Source organism: Limanda limanda, chromosome 17, assembly GCF_963576545.1.
Source record: "Limanda limanda chromosome 17, fLimLim1.1, whole genome shotgun sequence".
Taxonomy (NCBI): Eukaryota; Metazoa; Chordata; class Actinopteri; order Pleuronectiformes; family Pleuronectidae; genus Limanda; species Limanda limanda.
The window spans coordinates 11,426,598-11,444,244 of NC_083652.1; the positions used below are offsets into that span (position 1 = coordinate 11,426,598).

Below are 17,647 nucleotides of genomic sequence, written 5' to 3' on the forward strand. Positions count from 1 at the left end.
CTGAGGCTGCATCGTTATCTGGAAAAAGATCCTTCTAGAAGAAATGGTTCTTTTAGTTCATTTTCAGTATTATCATACTGAGGGTTGTGATGTCGACCCCCTGGACAAGTCTCCAGCATCTAATTTAAACCAAAGTGACCAGAAATCTATTCACTCTACCAACGGGCTGGTCCCCCCCCCCCCCTCACTCTCAGACAGTGCAGACAGATCTTTTGTGTGCGCAGGTGAGCGCCCTGTAGATTCAGCTGATGACTGAATCCTGGGGTCCGCAGTTTATTTCCTGTGCGTGGGCGGGTCCAAAGCAAAACAAGAGGTCTGAGCCAAGCGGGTGTCAGAGGCGGGGCTAACTGTTAATCAAAGAAGTAATGGCGGCAGCAAGCGAGGTGAACAAACGACAGAGGAAGTCTTTTTTAATGTTAGTATTATATTATAGCCGTCGCTCTTTAGTTATAAACTGAAGAGCGACGGCTGAAAGGAGAAGCTGACGATGCAATAACAGCAGCCGAGCGTTTCTCATTGGTTCAGTCGACACCGAGCTGTGGAGATTCATCAGGATGAGTCAACTGTGTCCACTGGCATGTTGTCCACACACACACACACACAAACACACACACACACACACACGACCTTCCCCCTCAGCTGACCATGTGCTGTTGCAGTCGCTTGTCAGAGAGAATCAGGACAAAGAAAAAAAGAGACATATCCAGAAACTCAACATCAGTGTTGTGTAACCAGTCACGGTATTAATGTTATTAATCTTCTGTTAACATGAGGATGAAGAGGAGGAGGAGCAGGAAGATGATGATGATGAGGAGGAGGAAGAGGAGGAGCAGGAGGAGAAGAAGGAGGAGGAGTCAGGGAACAGGGCGAGAGGCCTTAGTTAAAGTCTGGCCTCATATGCATCAAGCTCTTTGGCTAATTGTTTTTTCTGATTCAAATCTTAATTGACATGTCAGTGGTAACAGTAATATCCAGATGGTCCAGATGTTGGCTCTGATGTATATATCATAAGTCATGATATAGTGGAAGTTTGCTGTCCTCTGTCACTGAAGCTGATTCATCAGGCTCCGATCACATGACCCTTCTAGAAGGAAACAACCTGCTGATAAACGCTTGTATGGACAGAGATCGTCTTAGTTTTTAAAAACGCTGTTGAGACATATTTAATAAATATATATCACAGCCGCCCTCCTTCATTTATTTAGCTCCTGTGGGATTCAGATGCAGGAGCAGCTTGATCAGTATCGATCAGCAGGTCAAGTGTTCAAGTGACCTCAGGATTCAGGGAGGGATTGAAACACAGACTTCAGTGCTGCTCCGCCTCCTCCTGGAGTGGGTTGAAGGTCAGGGAGGAGGAAGAGGAGTCAGAGGAAAGAACCAAAGACCCTTTGTCTCACTGGTCCTCATGAAGCCACTGACACAAATATTAAGGAATAACTTGGTTTAGCCTAAATTACCAAAGACCTGAGCAGATGTACTGATCTGTGAGGGAACCGGAGTTCATGTCTAAAACTGACTCAATTAACTTAACTCTAGTCTGAGGCTCGTAACGGGATTCAAACCTGTAACCTTCTGCTGTGAATGAATCACCTTATGAGTGAAGTGAGATAGATTAAATCAGGTTGCAGTGTTTGACTTGAGGTGTTGGAGACAAGAGCTGAATCGTTCAACTCAATTTAACCTCTGACAGTTCACCAGCTCTGTGTCGCAGCTCACAATGCAAATCCACTCAATCTGAAAGAGAGAGGAGAGAGAGAGAGAGTGGGGGGGGGGGGAGAGAGAGGGAGAGGCTTCTCCTGTGATGGAACAAGTGACGGGTGATAAAAGATGGAAACTCTCCATCTCTCTCGCCGTCTTAATGAAGTGGAGCCGCTGCTTCTCCGTGTGATTTCCCTGCAGTGCAGCCGTCGGCTCCTCAGCAGCTTCCCCTGCTGCACTTTAATCAGACACACACACCACGCCCCCTTGCAGCTCTATCTTCTTCCTGATCAATCGACTGCACCAGCGTTGACCCACAACCTGTTTTGTGTACGACATCAACACCAGCATCTCCGCCCCGCCTCCTTTTTCATTTGCAGCCTTCCTCTCCAGTCTTTCCTTTTTCTGTCTTTGCTTCTCTTCCTCCCCTGCTTCCCTTCGCGACACACACACACACACACACACACACACACACACACATAGTGTAGATTGCCAGGGTGCACCACCCGAATATCAGATGATTTTATTTCCGGTTTAAGCCTCAGTAATTCTCTCGTATAATCCCTGCAGCACAATGTGGATGTCGGCCTCACACAGTGTCACTCCGTCTTCTTCTCTGGTATTTGACAGATTGTTGATGGAGACTTCATTGCCCCCTACAGGCTGAAGGGGCTTTTTTTTCTAGATTTTTTAATTGGGGTAAAACCTGCGTCGACAGCAGCGTCGACAAGGCCTCAGTGTGTGTGTGAGCAGGATCCAGATGGAAACCTGATGTGTGTGTGTGTCTTCTGTAGCTGCAATGTGTGTGTGCGTGTGTGTGTCTGTGAGACTTCTGTACATGCAATCTGTATGTGTGTGTGTTTGTGTGTGTGAGAGAGATAGTAATGGTTAATCCGAGTCTCAATGCTGGGCCTCCCTCTCTGAGCTCTGAGCTGTTGCTATTTTTAGAGAACCTCCCTCGCTCTCTGCTGGGGGCAGCCGACACACACACACACACACACTCACGCACACACACACACACACACGCACACACACACGCACACACACACACACGTTTACACACACACACAAACACAAACAGAGAGACACCCACCTACGCAGTGTCTGTGAAGCAGCAGCGTTCTTGAGTGTCTGTGTTTCTCGTCTGTTCTGTCATCAGCTCAGATAATGTGACCTGAATCAATACCACAACTATAATGATACCATAAATTATTCATAATAATAATGTCGTGGTTAATGTTCAGATTTGATTAATACATTTCCTAAAACTTCTCTTTTAAATCTTTTAGTAATGATTTGCATTTATTTATAATGTGGTCATTTATTTTATTATTTATTATGTTACTTTACAGAGAGTGGTGATCCATCTCTTGTCATGTGTTTTTGAATCATACATGTCTGCAGCGGATTTTAGCAAATTAATAAGCCTGTGTAATAACAATAAGAGAAGCTCCGCCCCCTTTTCAGTGTTACTCACTCACTGTACTTCAGGCTGTTTCAGCTGCTCCGCTCCGCTACACTCAAACCTGTCCCACGTAAAACAAAAACAGGTAGGAACCAAGTTACCTGGAGGGACCGGGGACAGGCAGCAGCAACTTAAATGTTACACAGGAAAATATATATAAATCCAATACTAATTATACAATCTTTGATTAAGTGCTGCTGAACGATTGATGCTCAGTCACAGTATAATTAATCTCAAAGAGAGAAGGAGCCCGTGGAAAATAAAAAGCACGATGTCGCCAAGACTTTACTTAGTTTGATTTATGGAAATGGGAAAGTGAGTTGGCTCTTTTATGCTTCTTATTAATTTGATAATGTGCAGTGAGATGCATAGGGTTAGGGTTGAATCCTAACACACAACTCACAGCTTCACACACACACGCACGCACACACAGAGGTGCAGGGCTCATATTCAGGTTTAGCTGCAGTGACATAAATGATTTTCAGATTTTGGACGAGTACGAAAAAACAAAAGAGTCAAGACGAGTCTCCTGTGGAAAATAAATGATTTTCCTATAATGTGCTGAGATCAAATCTGAGCACTTTGCAGCAGCTGTTAGAAACTTGATGATGTGCGACACCAGCAGTGATGTCAACAGTGTGGACATTTTGTGTGTGTGTGTGTGTGTGTGTGTGTGTGTGTGTGTGTTTTGAGTCAGAAGATGGAGTCTTCTCTGTTGGAGGCTGTAACACATTGATAATATATTGATATCAGATAAATCAGTAAATCTGTATCGGTAAAATAATTATCACTTGATTGCTGGTCAGACACGTGACACAGCAGAATGAATCATTTAATGGGACGGTGATTATTTTGCTGCTGGAGGGCAGATCTTTAAACTAATGGAAAGTTAGAATCACCTCAGACTCTCGACCTCGCATCTTGAAGTCGCTGAGTCGTGTTTCTGACTCTGCTTAGTCGTCGCTGTGTCGCAGACGCTTCAGTTTTTTAAAACCAGAACTGAGCTCCGAGCTCCTTCTCTGTGAGCTCCTCCTCTGTGAGCTCCTCCTCTGTGAGCTCCTCCTCCGTCAGACCCTGTGTCTCAAACCCTCAGATTCTGCTGCAGCTTCACCGCCCATCGACTGCAAACGTCTGCCTGGATTCAACGGGATGAATAATTTAAAGAGGTGCCTGGAATCAGAGGAATATTTAGAGCCGGTGGGGGGGGGGGGAAACCAGGGAGAGAGACTTCGTTCTGCTGCCTCTGTTTCTGCAGAGTCACCCACTGCTCATGTTATTCTTCTTCTTATGAGTCAATGGTTCCGTTACCCATTTCTATAGAATCTGTGTTTTAGTCCCAATGCATCCAAACCTTCTCAATACACAAGGAGTTATTTTAAAATGACGCAGAAGATGATGATCAATAGAAAGTTATGCAGCCGGTGCAGAAGTTGTTGAATCTCTGCTGCCGGTCGTCATGAGTTCATAAAGCTCGGATCAGGAGACGAACAGGGAGAAAGAAACGTGATGTTAATAACTTGATCTTGTATATTTCTTCTAACCTGTGATGTTTTGACAGTTTGAGCTAATGCAGCCTGCTCCGGTCCAGAGACACAAACCATTTACTTGTACTGGTTTGAATAACGTCCCTGTGTTCTCTACCAGAAAGTGTTACCGAATGAATAATTGGTGAAAGCACGTACTGGCACATCCCAGTCAAAGTTCCCAGTATGATCATTTCCCCTTTTATCTCTGAACAAGCATCTGAATCCATGTCTCTCACCACAAGAAGACACTTGTCCCTCTGTCTCTTATGTGGGGAAGATGATAAACGTGACACTGTATGTTGGCATGACGATCTGAACATGGCTCATCAATCCACCACCAGATTTGGGGAGTAACTTAAAACTGGAAAATGTTTAACTCTGAAAATTGGACGTGAAAATTGAAATTGGTTTTAAATCCAGTCAAAGTGCCCCCCCCCAGCTCTGGCCTGCATGCACCATCCCAACCTGCAGCCTGAACGCACCCGACTGCAGCCACCGCTCCTCTTCGCCCCCCCCCTGTCTCAATCCATGTCTTCTGTCCTCCCTCTCTGCTTGCCTGCGCTGGCGGCCACAAGGTCGTCATATTTTTCAAGGTATGTATGGAAGCACTCTCGTTCTAGCTGCCACCTTCCTCATCATGTGGACTGTATTTGCTGCTGTAGTGTGGTTCCGTGCTGCAGGACGGATCTCTGCCTGGAGACACGTGCACATAGAACGTCTCGCACCATTGCAACCCAGCGACTGAGTTGCAATGTCAAAGTGGTGTTAGCTGCTTAGACATCAACTCGCCTGTTGCACTTCAACTTGTACAGAATGCTTCACACTCCTTGTTCCACGAGGAGCCGGATGTTTGGATTCATTTAGAAACTCATCTACTCTGCTGCAGAGCTTCAGAGCCACTGACACAGTTTGAGTCTGAGAACTCAACTGAGATGTTTGTAAACGATGACGCTCACGACCTCTGGCTCCTATAACCTTCTCTTATTCTTCAGGCTCCTGTCACATGACTCCAGAACAGAAGAAAACAAGCAGCTGCCAGAGTAGAACACAACACGGAGAATCAACTTCACGTGTTACTGACCCTGTTCAGTTCAATCCTGTTCTAACAGTTACACATTTCTTTATTTCTCCCTTTTCTGATCCGTCTCTGTCTTCGTGCTTCGTGCTCGGTCAGAAAACAACATTATCCTCAAATAAAATCAGTTTCAATGGATGTCGGGACCAGTCTGAAATCACCACAAGTTAAAACCTCCTCAAATGTCCTCTCTCTATTATATTTCACTTAAAGTTCACGTGTTTGCTCCAACAGGTTCTCAGAAAATCCAGCAAACCTGTCGTGTGCAGTGAATTCTTTCTCTTCACCTGCAGCCGGACATGTGTCCGTTTGTCTCTCTGTTTGTTAGCAGGATTAAAATCTTAGTGCGAGGCTGGAACACGGGTCAGGGGGCGGAGCTAGGAATGTGTCCAGACACGGCTCAGATATTTAAAGATCGTTACTTTTGGGTTTTTAATAAACCATGTTGACTTTCTATCTAGGTTACCCAGAGTCCTCTAGGACAGTCAGTTCACAAATAACCACACGTCCTTTATTTATTTTCTGCTGGAAGCAAAATCTCTACCGTCTCCATCTCCACTTTTTGGTTTTTGATAATATCTGAGCCATTTGCAGGTGAATCTCCAGGACTCATAGAAACTCAACGACTCACTTGTGAAACACCTGAACCTTAGACTCTAGTGTTTATTGAATATATTGATGTAAACCTTCTCAAATTCAATCTGAGACTTGGCCCTTTAACGTAAAATCCACTGAGTATTTGTAGAAGCTGCACACAAATCAAATAGGACACATGTTGAGTGTGATGTAATTCACCATATATAAAATCCACGAGAGCGGAGATGAATGAGTTGAAACAATCTGCGCTACGGAGCCGTTCCAGCCTTCAGCCGACTGTAAATCCTGATTTGTCATCAGAGGCCCCGTGTGATGGCTCGGTGCAGTTGCCATGGTTACCACTTCACGTGATCGGTGGGATTTCTCTCTGTGCCTAACGCCGGTGGTTGAATCTTTGCACCTTTGCTTCCCTGCGGCAGAGAAGTTGGTTGTGTCTTTTCCATTGAGCTGGACGGTGAGAGGAAGAGAAGACTTCCTGTTGAATAATTCACGAGTCTCTCTGCCGGACGCACTTTACTGTGAAAGGTCATTTAACCAGTTTGAGCTCAAAATAGAGGGAGATCCTGAAAGATGAGAAATCATACGCTTTGTGAATTTTGTTGAAAGAAAAACAAAAACAGACTAAATATTATTTCTGTGGACGACACTGGTGCAGATTAGATAAAAGATGAGGTCCCTGTTTCTGTTCTTTCAACATCCAGAAGGTTTTCACTTCAGAAATAATCAAATTCCAACAAATAAAGTAGAAATTCATTTAGTATGCACCTCTGATGTTCAACTGATATTTAAAAAATTTAAACCTGCACAGATTTGTTAGAACTTGTTTTTTGACACCAACTCAGGATTCATGTTTTGCAGTAAATTCAAACTAAAACACGTACAACTGGAATTGATAATTTTCCTCCTCTTCCTCCTCCTCCTCTTCTTCACAGACCATGCAAGCGGCGCGATGCCCGACGGACGAGCTGTCGCTGACTAACTGTGCTGTGGTGAGCGAGAAGGATCTGCAGTCGGGACAGTGAGTCATCGTTTAAATCACGTGTTCATCTTTGGATTTGTCACCACACACACGTTGAATCAGCTGCTCTCTATTCAAACTCCCACGTTATCAAATCACATAATCCTCAGCATCGATTTCTGTTTCTGCCAAACTGAAAAAGTCTTCTCATTAAAGTCTGGATCTCATGAGAAGCTGGTATCCTAGTAACCATCAGCCGTTAACCAATCAGAAGTGAGCTGTAATGGCTCTGAACTGGTTGAACTGGGCTCTAATCACACTGATGTGCAGAACTCACCACCAGAGACGTGCACCAGTGAAAAGGAATTCATTAAATAAACTCAAATCAGTTTTTCAATCGACGGAATAATTCTGTTTATTAAAAAAGAAGAAGGCAGAGCAGGAAAATAGATGAAATTTAAAATTGTGGTCACTGCACAGATCAGAAAATAAAACGTTGGGTTCAGATAATTTAAACAGTTGTTAAGATGAGTGAGTGTTTTCACATTGACTAGAATCTCCACATCACTGTCTCATCAACACAAAGAAGAAATAATAATCACGTGTCTCCTCTGTCCTCAGACACGTGACCGTGAAGACGACGCCCAACCACAAGTTCGCTTTTACAGTCAAGACTCATCACACTGTGGCACCTGGAAGCATCGCCTTCAGCCTGCCGCAGGTACACACACACACACACACACACACACACATACACACACACACACACACACACACACATACACACACACACTGGCTCTCTGTGCTCAGTCTCTAATGATCCTTTCCTTTATCTCTCCAGAGGAAATGGGCGGGACTCTCCATCGGTCAGGAGGTGGAAGGTAAAGTCCTCTGAGGTTCACTGCTCATGGAGACGAGTCACATTCTGATCTTATACCGTTTATACTTTTAGCACAAAAAAGATTTACCACTTGAAAGTTGTTGATTTTATAACAGTAAAATAACAGCAGCTCAGTTATATGTGGCAGCTGGGGATAGACAGACAGACAGACAGACAGACAGACAGACAGACAGACAGACAGACAGACAGACAGACAGACAGACAGACAGACAGACAGACAGACAGACAGACAGACAGACAGACAGACAGACAGACAGACAGACAGACAGACAGACAGACAGACAGACAGACAGACAGACAGACAGACAGACAGACAGACAGACAGACAGACAGACAGACAGACAGACAGACAGACAGACAGACAGACAGACAGATAGATAGATAGATAGATGGATGGATGGATGGATGGATAGATATATATACAGATAGATATACAGATGATGGATGGATGGATTGATGGATAGATAGATGGATAGATAGATAGTTTCAATCTCTCGTTCTGTCTCACACTCACGTTGTTGTAACAGATACATTTCTCCATTTTGTCTCCCGACAGTTTCCAACTACAACTTCGACAAGTCGAGGCAGTGCATCGGCTCCATGACGATCGAGATCGACTTCCTGCAGAAGAAGAGCACCGACTCTTCTCCCTACGACTCCGACAAGATGGCCGCCGAGTTCGTGCAGCAGTTCAACAACCAGGCGTTCTCCGTCACTCAGCAGGTTCACGTCCACACGCTCACACACAGAGGAACACGACTCTCCGGCCTCCTTCTTGACTTTTAAAATCCTCTTCTCTGTGTCTCAGCTTGTGTTCAGCTTCTGTGACAAGCTGTTCGGTTTGATGGTGAAAGACATCGAGGCGATGGACGCCAGCATCCTCAAAGGAGAGCCGGTCACCGGGAAGAAGCAGAAGGTACGAGGCCTCGCCGGCACCGCTCAGGCTTCAGCTGTGATGAAGCAGCTCCGGGTTGAAAGTCTTTGTGAAACAGAAAAACTGCAGATGCTAGTCGGAGGAAACAGGAACGTGTGGACTGACTCTGGTTCCTCAGGGTTTCACTGATCGTTCAGGACAAACACATTCACATGAACCCTTCATCACGAAGCTCTAATTAATAGAAACGGTTCCTCATCATAAATCACATTAAGATGGCAAACATTGGTAAATCATATTATACAGTGAACCGCACAGTGGTGATGTTTAATGGCCTCTAGTTACTCAACACGGTCACGTTTGAGGATCAATTATTATCTGTTCATCTTCGTGCTGAAGTGAGAACAATAAATTAATAAATTAATAATAATAAACTTCATGTATATATAAAATACAGTTTTACGGGGGTCTTAAAGATCTAAAGAGAGATTTGAAAGAGGATGAGGAGTTTGTGTTGTTCCACAGAGAGGGGGCGCTCTAACAGAAAAGGACTGGTAACCTCTGTTAAGTTATGATTATTATGGTGCATTGATGGTGTTAATAACATCAGCCTCATGTTGCTGAATGAACAGAGTCTCAGTGTAAATGTTCCTCTGACAGATCGACGTGGGCCTGATGGTGGGAAACAGTCAGGTGGTGTTTGAGAAGGCCGAGAGTTCTTCCCTCACACTCGTTGGTAGGTTTCCTCTTTCTCCTTATTCATCTTCAGGTAACTGTCCACAAGATGGCAGTAGAACAACATCACAGTTGTATCTCAGAGAGAGAGAGAGAGAAATATGAAAATATATACACAGTTTATAGTCAATATAAAGTGTAACTTTCCTTAATAATATACTTTGTATTTCCCACCTAACCTGTTCTCGTCCTCACAGGAAAGGCAAAGACCAAAGAGGCTCGACAGACCATCATCAACCCCGAGTGGAACTTTGAGAAGATGGGAATCGGAGGTCTGGACCGGGAGTTCTCCGACATCTTCCGCCGAGCCTTCGCTTCCCGAGTCTTCCCTCCGGACATCGTGGAGCAGATGGGTGAGAAACACATGATTTTAACAAGGTTTCTCTGTCCAATTAGGAAATATTCTGTCTAAATATTTGAGTACATCTCATTGATTTTGATGGATCAGATTATTTGGAAGAGGTACTTTGTGTTACATGTTTTCACAGGGTTACACACACACACACACACACAGTAGTTGTTGTATGATTCATTCTATTAAACCAGTGTTTATTTCACTCTGGTTCTGAGCGCATAGAGCGATCATAAGATTCAATCATCTTTTCCTCTTTCCATCTCTTCTTTGTCGACTCACATTTTCTTCTCTCTCTCTCTCTCTCTCCCCTCCCCTCCCCTCCCTCCCTCTCCTCCCTCTCTCCCTTCCTCCTCTGCAGGGTGTAAGCACGTGAAGGGCATCATGCTCTTTGGCCCTCCTGGCTGTGGTAAGACACTGATGGCCCGGCAGATCGGCAAAATGCTGAACGCCCGCGAGCCGAAGGTCGTCAACGGGCCGGAGATCCTGAATAAGTACGTGGGCGAGTCCGAGGCCAACATCCGGAAGCTGTTCGCAGATGCAGAGGACGAGCAGAAGAGGGTGAGAGCAGCTGCCTGCACCTCTGTGTCTGTACGACTAACACAACCTGAAGCTAACAGTTCTAAACTCCACCTTCCTCCAGCTGGGAGCCAACAGCGGCCTCCACATAATCATATTCGACGAGCTGGACGCCATCTGCAAGCAGAGAGGCACGGGCGCCAGCAGCACGGGCGTGCACGACACGGTGGTCAACCAGCTCCTGTCAAAGATCGACGGCGTGGAGCAGCTGAACAATATCCTGGTCATCGGTGCGTAGCTGCAGATTTATCCTGAGCACACCAGAAGGTTCCCGGTTCAAATCCCAGAGGGAGATTTTGATCAAAATGACAAATGCCTAATGTCTCCAGAAAGTGCAGTTTTAATTTGTCGGTGATTCATAAATTGAGGAATATTTCCTGAGTCTGACCCATAACACCCCCCCTCCTCTGCCCAGGTATGACCAACAGACCCGACCTGATCGATGACGCCCTGATGAGGCCCGGCAGGTTCGAGGTCAAGATGGAAATCAGTGAGTAAATAAAACTCTGTCTCGCTCTTCAGGCAGCAGATCTCTCCTGTTCTTCCTCCCTCCTCCTCCTCCTCCTCCTCCTCCTCCTCCTCCTCCTCCTCCTCCTCCTCCTCCTCCTCCTCCTCCTCCTCCTCCTCCTCCTCCTCCTCCTCCTCCTCCTCATCACTCTCTCCCTTCCTCTGACCTCCAGGTCTGCCCGATGAGAAGGGCCGGGTCCAGATCCTGACCATTCACACCAACAAGATGCGAGGCTTCAATCTTCTGGCCACTGACGTGGACATCACGGAGCTGGCGGCTGAGACCAAGAACTACAGCGGAGCCGAGCTGGAGGGTTTGGTCCGGGCGGCTCAGTCCACGGCCATGAACCGGCACATCAAGGTCCTTTCAACACACTTCTCATTTCTATCGACATCTACTTATAGATCCTGCGTCCTCCTTCAAATACACCTCACTCAAATGCTCACCACGAAATAATGATGTGATGTTACTTTACCTATTTTATTCTCATTTCTATCATCTACTTATAGATCCTGGTTCTTCATTAATCAGTTCACACTTATTTTTATTAGGGCTGGGCAAGTTAACTCGTTTTAATCGAATTAATTATTTTATCTCGCATTAACTCAGGTTTGATTATTTATTGTTTTATTGTGAAAGTCAGGCTTTTATTTTGTGAAAGTCTGTTGCTGACTGCTGCGGAACCGGAAAAAAGAAAATAATTGGCGGATAAACCATGGATAAGGGTACGGAGCTTTTACATGGCCATTTTCATTTTAAAGTTCTTCCAGACGGCGGAGTCGACAGAACCAAAGTAATTTGTAGCCACTGCCAAGGTGAATTTTCTTATCACCGGAGTACTTCCAGTCTAAAATATCACCTGAATGCAAAACACACAGTTGATATCAGCAAATCACTCAACGAAACAGCGAGCGGAGCCAGGCTTCGGCAGACTACGTTAGACGCAGGGAGGAGTATACATTTTTCATAACGAAGAGGATAACATTAATGCCCTGGCAGTGGCATTGAGCTTTAATTTTGTATTTGCTTTGATAACATTGTTAATATTTACACTGAATATTTTATTTAACTGCTACTGTATTAAATACTGATGTTAAAAGTGTTTGCACAACAAATGTTATGGCACTTTCCTTCATATGGCAGAACATTGAAAATAAAATTGCGCTATACACTACTTTTTAATTCATTATTGGATTTTGCGTATACAAATGCGATTAATCGTGATTAATCAGGGAAATCATGCGATTAATCGCGATTAAAACTTTTAATCGTTGCCCAGCCCTAATTTTTATCTTCACTTATATTTTAGACTTAATTCTTTATTTATTCTTGCTTCTATATATTGTTCTGTTCTGTAATCTTCAAACAAGCTGTTACAAGATTTTCCTTCAGGATTAATAACGTCTTATCTGATCTTATCTAATAAAAAACACAGTGTAATGTCAAAATCTATGTGAAAGTAATTTAGTGTCATGTTAACAAATCGACTCCTTACTTGCTCAGAGTGTGTTTGTCCTGAGCTCAGAGACGTTGACGGACTGTGAACTCGCTCTGAAGCAGATCATGTGATTGTTGCTCCTCAGGCCACATCCACAGTGGAGGTGGACATGGAGCGAGCGGAGAAGCTGAAGGTCACCAGAGCCGACTTCCTGGGATCCCTCAACAACGACATCAAACCCGTAAGAACCAGCTGGCGTCCTCACTGCAGGATCCAGGCCAACGCTCCCTGAACCCCCGCCCCCCCCTCACGCTGTAGTTCTGTTTCCTCAGATGTTCGGTACCAACACGGAGGATTACTCCAGCTACATCATGAACGGGATCATCAAGTGGGGCGACCCGGTGACTCACGTCCTGGATGACGGAGAGCTGCTGGTGCAACAGACCAAGAACAGTGACCGCACCCCCCTGGTGGCTGTGCTAGTGGAGGGTGAGGATCCCTATTCAATCTATTCATTCACCGTCACAGTTGTTTACAAAAACTTACATCAGCCCAAGGGCAATTTTCTTTCTTCTGCTGTCAACCTTTTTCAAAATTGGGTGACTTTGTACATTCTGGGAGAGGTACAGTGCGTTCATGTTGACAATAATCACAGATCAGTAGAGAAAAAAAATAATAACTGAATAAAAACAAGCCGAATAAAAAGCAACATGTAAGAGGGTGATTTGAGCGAGAATGGGATAGCGGTCCGTGAGGCTCGCTAAATCAAGGCAACATTACAGGGTCATTCATTCAATACTTCCACAAAGTCTGGCCTTAGGGGTTTTACATATCTCACCCGTTTGCTCCATAATTGGATGAACACAGTTTTCCGAAGACGAAGGGAGAAAGTAATCCTTTCCATAACATAAATGTCATTTACTATATCTATCCACTCCTCTATCGTGGGGGGCTCAGGAAGCAGCCAGCGCCTTGTGAGCGCTTTTTCGTAACAAGGGTTTTATTGTGAAAGGAGCAGGAGCAGAGGATTCACAGCTTCCTGTCGAGTCCTGACCCGAGTACAGAGACCTCATGTAGCAGCTCTGCAGACACACAACCTGTGCAATGCAGGCGTTACACAAACACACACACACAATAAACTGTTCCCCTCCTCTGCTCTCGACACTCAGGCCCCCCCCACAGTGGAAAGACGGCCCTGGCAGCGAAGATCGCCGAGGATTCTCAGTTCCCCTTCATTAAGATGTGCTCTCCAGACAAGATGATTGGACACTCGGAGATCTCCAAGTGCCAGGCAATCAAGAAGGTAAGAGCTGTTTGTGTTGTAATCACAGAATCACCACACGTCCACACTGAAAACATGGAAGGATTTCATCTGTTTGATTCTGTCTCTCTGTCCCTCCTCATCCCTCCCTCTGTCCCTCCTCATCCCTCTCTCCCTCTGTCTCTCTGTCCCTCCTCATCCCTCCCTCTGTCCCTCCTCATCCCTCTCTCCCTCTGTCTCTCTGTCCCTCCTCATCCCTCCCTCGCTCTGTCCCTCCTCATCCCTCCCTCGCTCTGTCTCTCTGTCCCTCCTCATCCCTCCCTCTGTCCCTCTTCCCTCCTCATCCCTCCCTCCCTCCGTCCCTCTGTCCCTCCTCATCCCTCCCTTGCTCCGTACCTCCTCATCCCTCCCTCGCTCCGTCCCTCTTCCCTCCTCATCACTCCCTCGCTCTGTCTCTCTGTCCCTCCTCATCCCTCCCTCGCTCTGTCTCTCTGTCCCTCCTCATCCCTCCCTCGCTCTGTCTCTCTGTCTCTCCTCATCCCTCCATTCCTCTGTCCCTCCTCATCCCTCCCTCGCTCCGTCTCTCTGTCCCTCCTCATCCCTCCATCCCTCTGTCTCTCTGTCTCTCCTCATCCCTCTGTCCCTCTCCCCTCCTCATTCCTCCCTCGCCCGTCTCTCTGTGCCTCCTCATCCATCCCTCGCTCTGTCTCTCTGTCCCTCCTCATCCCTCCCTCGCTCTGTCTCTCTGTCCCTCCTCATCCCTCCATCCATCTGTCTCTCCTCATCCCTCCATCCCTCTGTCCCTCCTCATCCCTCCCTCGCTCCGTCTCTCTGTCCCTCCTCATCCCTCCATCCCTCTGTCTCTCTGTCTCTCCTCATCCCTCTGTCCCTCTCCCCTCCTCATTCCTCCCTCGCCCCGTCTCTCTGTGCCTCCTCATCCATCCCTCGCTCTGTCTCTCTGTGCCTCCTCATCCCTCCCTCGCTCTGTCTCTCTGTCCCTCCTCATCCCTCCATCCATCTGTCTCTCCTCATCCCTCCATCCCTCTGTCCCTCCTCATCCCTCCCTCGCTCCGTCCCTCCGTCTGTTTCAGATCTTCGAGGATGCCTATAAGTCCCAGCTCAGCTGTGTGGTGGTGGATGATATTGAGCGTCTGCTGGACTACGTGCCCATCGGTCCTCGATTCTCTAACTTGGTCCTCCAGGCTCTGCTGGTGCTGCTGAAAAAAGCTCCACCCAAGGTCAGAGTTCATCAGCGTCCTGTCTTCATGTTGTTTTATTATGAAACCTTTAGCTTCGTTCCTTCTCACCTCATCCTTCCACATGGTTCATGTTCTTTTTCCTGCTGACTAACAAACACACAAACAGCAGAGGAGGTGATGGAGGGAACATCTCCGCTGCATCAACACATCAGTTCAGGCCTCCTCCTTCATGTCTCTGTCTCATTCAGTATTGTTGTGTGTGCTGTATTCACCCACATTACATTTCTAAACCGACAATTAACCTTGTGACTTCCTCGTGTGCACAGGGTCGGAAGCTGCTGATCATCGGCACCACCAGCAGGAAGGACGTGCTGCAAGAGATGGAGATGCTGGACGCCTTCAGCACCACGATCCACATCCCGAACATCTCAACCGGGGAGCAGCTGGTCGACGCCCTCGAGGTGAAGTGTGAACGCACACGTGCACAAACTCTTAATGTGACACAACACAAGCGCATTAGAATGTTTGAAGGTAAAGATGCTCACAGTCGTGCACAAGGACACGAAGAGAGATTAAATTAAATATAGCCTTCCACCCGTTCTCAAGAGAACACACATGAACACACGGACACCTACACACACACACACACACACACACACACACACACACACACGTACACACAGCCTTGAAAATCCGTAATGAATGAAGAACTCTATTCACCGAAGCTGCAGAGACGATGATAAGTGGCAGACCGATGATTCCGAGGCTGTTTTCTTCTTCCTCTTCACGTCGGGTCTTATTTTGAAACATCTCTAACAGATCTGTTGTTTGCTTTCTGCAGCTGCTCGGGAGTTTCTCGGATAAAGAGCGAGTCAGCATCGCTCAGCAGCTCAAAGGGAAGCGAGTGTGGATCGGCATCAAGAAGCTCCTGGTGCTCATCGAGATGTCACTGCAGGTCTGTGCCCCTTTGTTCAGATGACCTTGAATAACCCTTGTGGAGTTTGCAGGATCTCCTTGTGTCTCTGTGTGTGTTTCCTCTGGTTTCATCCCAAAGTCCAAACATACAGATTAGGTTTGGTGGAGACTTTAAGAATGAGTGGAATCATTTTACTGCTCCGGACTTTTCATGAAATAACAGTTTGTCTTTAGTCTCATACGTTAAAGATCAAAAAGTATTTTTACTGTTTGCCCTTGTGTGATCATTGTTCACTTCTGTTGCTGAAACCGACTCGAGCAGCAGAGCTCAGCGTTTCTTCTCGTATGATAATCAGAAGTTTCACATTCTGTACGACAGACCCGTGGAGATCTGAGCTCAGCGCACAGGGGAAACCACCCGCTGCACCAGTTGAACCGAGTCAACTGTGGACGTGCATGTGCAAAAAGCAGGAATTCAGTGTGTGTTTAACGTTTGAGAAGAGAAGTCCGACTGGTTGATGAAGCTGGTTTTGATCATGTCGCTGGACATCGGAGGAGAACGAGTGTAGACCTCAGACAGCCGAGCTTCACTAGCTCCAGTTGCTGGGAGATTTCTGACGTGTCGACACCTTATTGACTCTGTACGTCTGTTTGTTTATGCTCTTGACAAACTGTTCGATCCCTCCCTCTCTTCGCTTCTCTTCTAGATGGAACCGGATTACAGAGTGACCAAGTTTGTGACTCTGCTCAGAGACGAGGGGGCGTGAGTACAGCCGCTCTGCACAGATTCACCTTCACTTCCACTGCATCGCTTTAAAAAAGACATTTTATCTCTTCATTTTCCCTTTTTATGTTTAATCCTGCAAGCTTCTTTTTTTAGACCGTAACATGTCAGAATATCGTAATTCCTATAGACGCCATTGACCGAGTGTATAATGAACAAGGCTCAGTAATGACACAGAAGAAAACATATTGATTTCCACAGAGTGGGTGTTTTCACTCTCAGTCTCTGAACTCTTCTCATTAAACTTCTGACCTTAACGGCTTTATTTTACCATCACCAGGTTGAATGAAGGAGATCAGATCAGAATTTAACGTGTCCGTCCCCCCCCCCCGTGCACCGGTAAGATCAACGACTCATCGTCGAGGCTCAAGCCCGACGGGCGAAGCTGCTCACACACTGTGCAACCTCAGAAACGAGATTCAGTCTCACACTGGTCCAGAAAATCCTCTGAGACGAGAAGACAAAGCTCATTTCAGTCACAGGAGAAGTTGTTGTCTGACAAAGCTAACGAGGGAGAAACGTGCCGCCTCGACCACATGTGTAATTTTATAATAATACACTATGTTTGTACAAAACCTTTCATACCAGAAATGCAGCTTTACATAGAATATAAATCAAATGTAGTTCAAAATAAGCAGAGAGCAGATTTTAAGAAACACAAGAACATGTTAAAATGAAATTTCTGGAGGCGTCAGCATCTCAACACTCAGGCCGACCAGGATTTGGCTTCTATAAAGTAAATGGATCTTTATCTCCTGTGCTGTGAGAAGCATCCTCCAGCC

General features: G+C 46.1%; 1 protein-coding gene across 1 annotated transcript; it reads left to right on the top strand.

Moving 5' to 3' along the window:
• The first annotated feature begins 365 nt into the window (after positions 1–365).
• On the top strand, positions 366–17,176 carry nsfa (N-ethylmaleimide-sensitive factor a). The gene is made up of 21 exons (XM_061089885.1): positions 366–383; positions 5,265–5,282; positions 7,294–7,379; positions 7,941–8,040; positions 8,161–8,200; positions 8,777–8,943; positions 9,029–9,136; positions 9,755–9,830; positions 10,027–10,182; positions 10,543–10,742; positions 10,825–10,990; positions 11,176–11,250; positions 11,441–11,628; positions 12,852–12,947; positions 13,039–13,195; positions 13,876–14,009; positions 15,059–15,205; positions 15,493–15,627; positions 16,008–16,121; positions 16,789–16,844; positions 17,146–17,176. Exons 1-21 carry the CDS (start codon positions 366–368, stop codon positions 17,174–17,176), a joined length of 2,268 nt encoding a protein of 755 aa, XP_060945868.1.
• Positions 17,177–17,647: the final 471 nt, after the last annotated feature.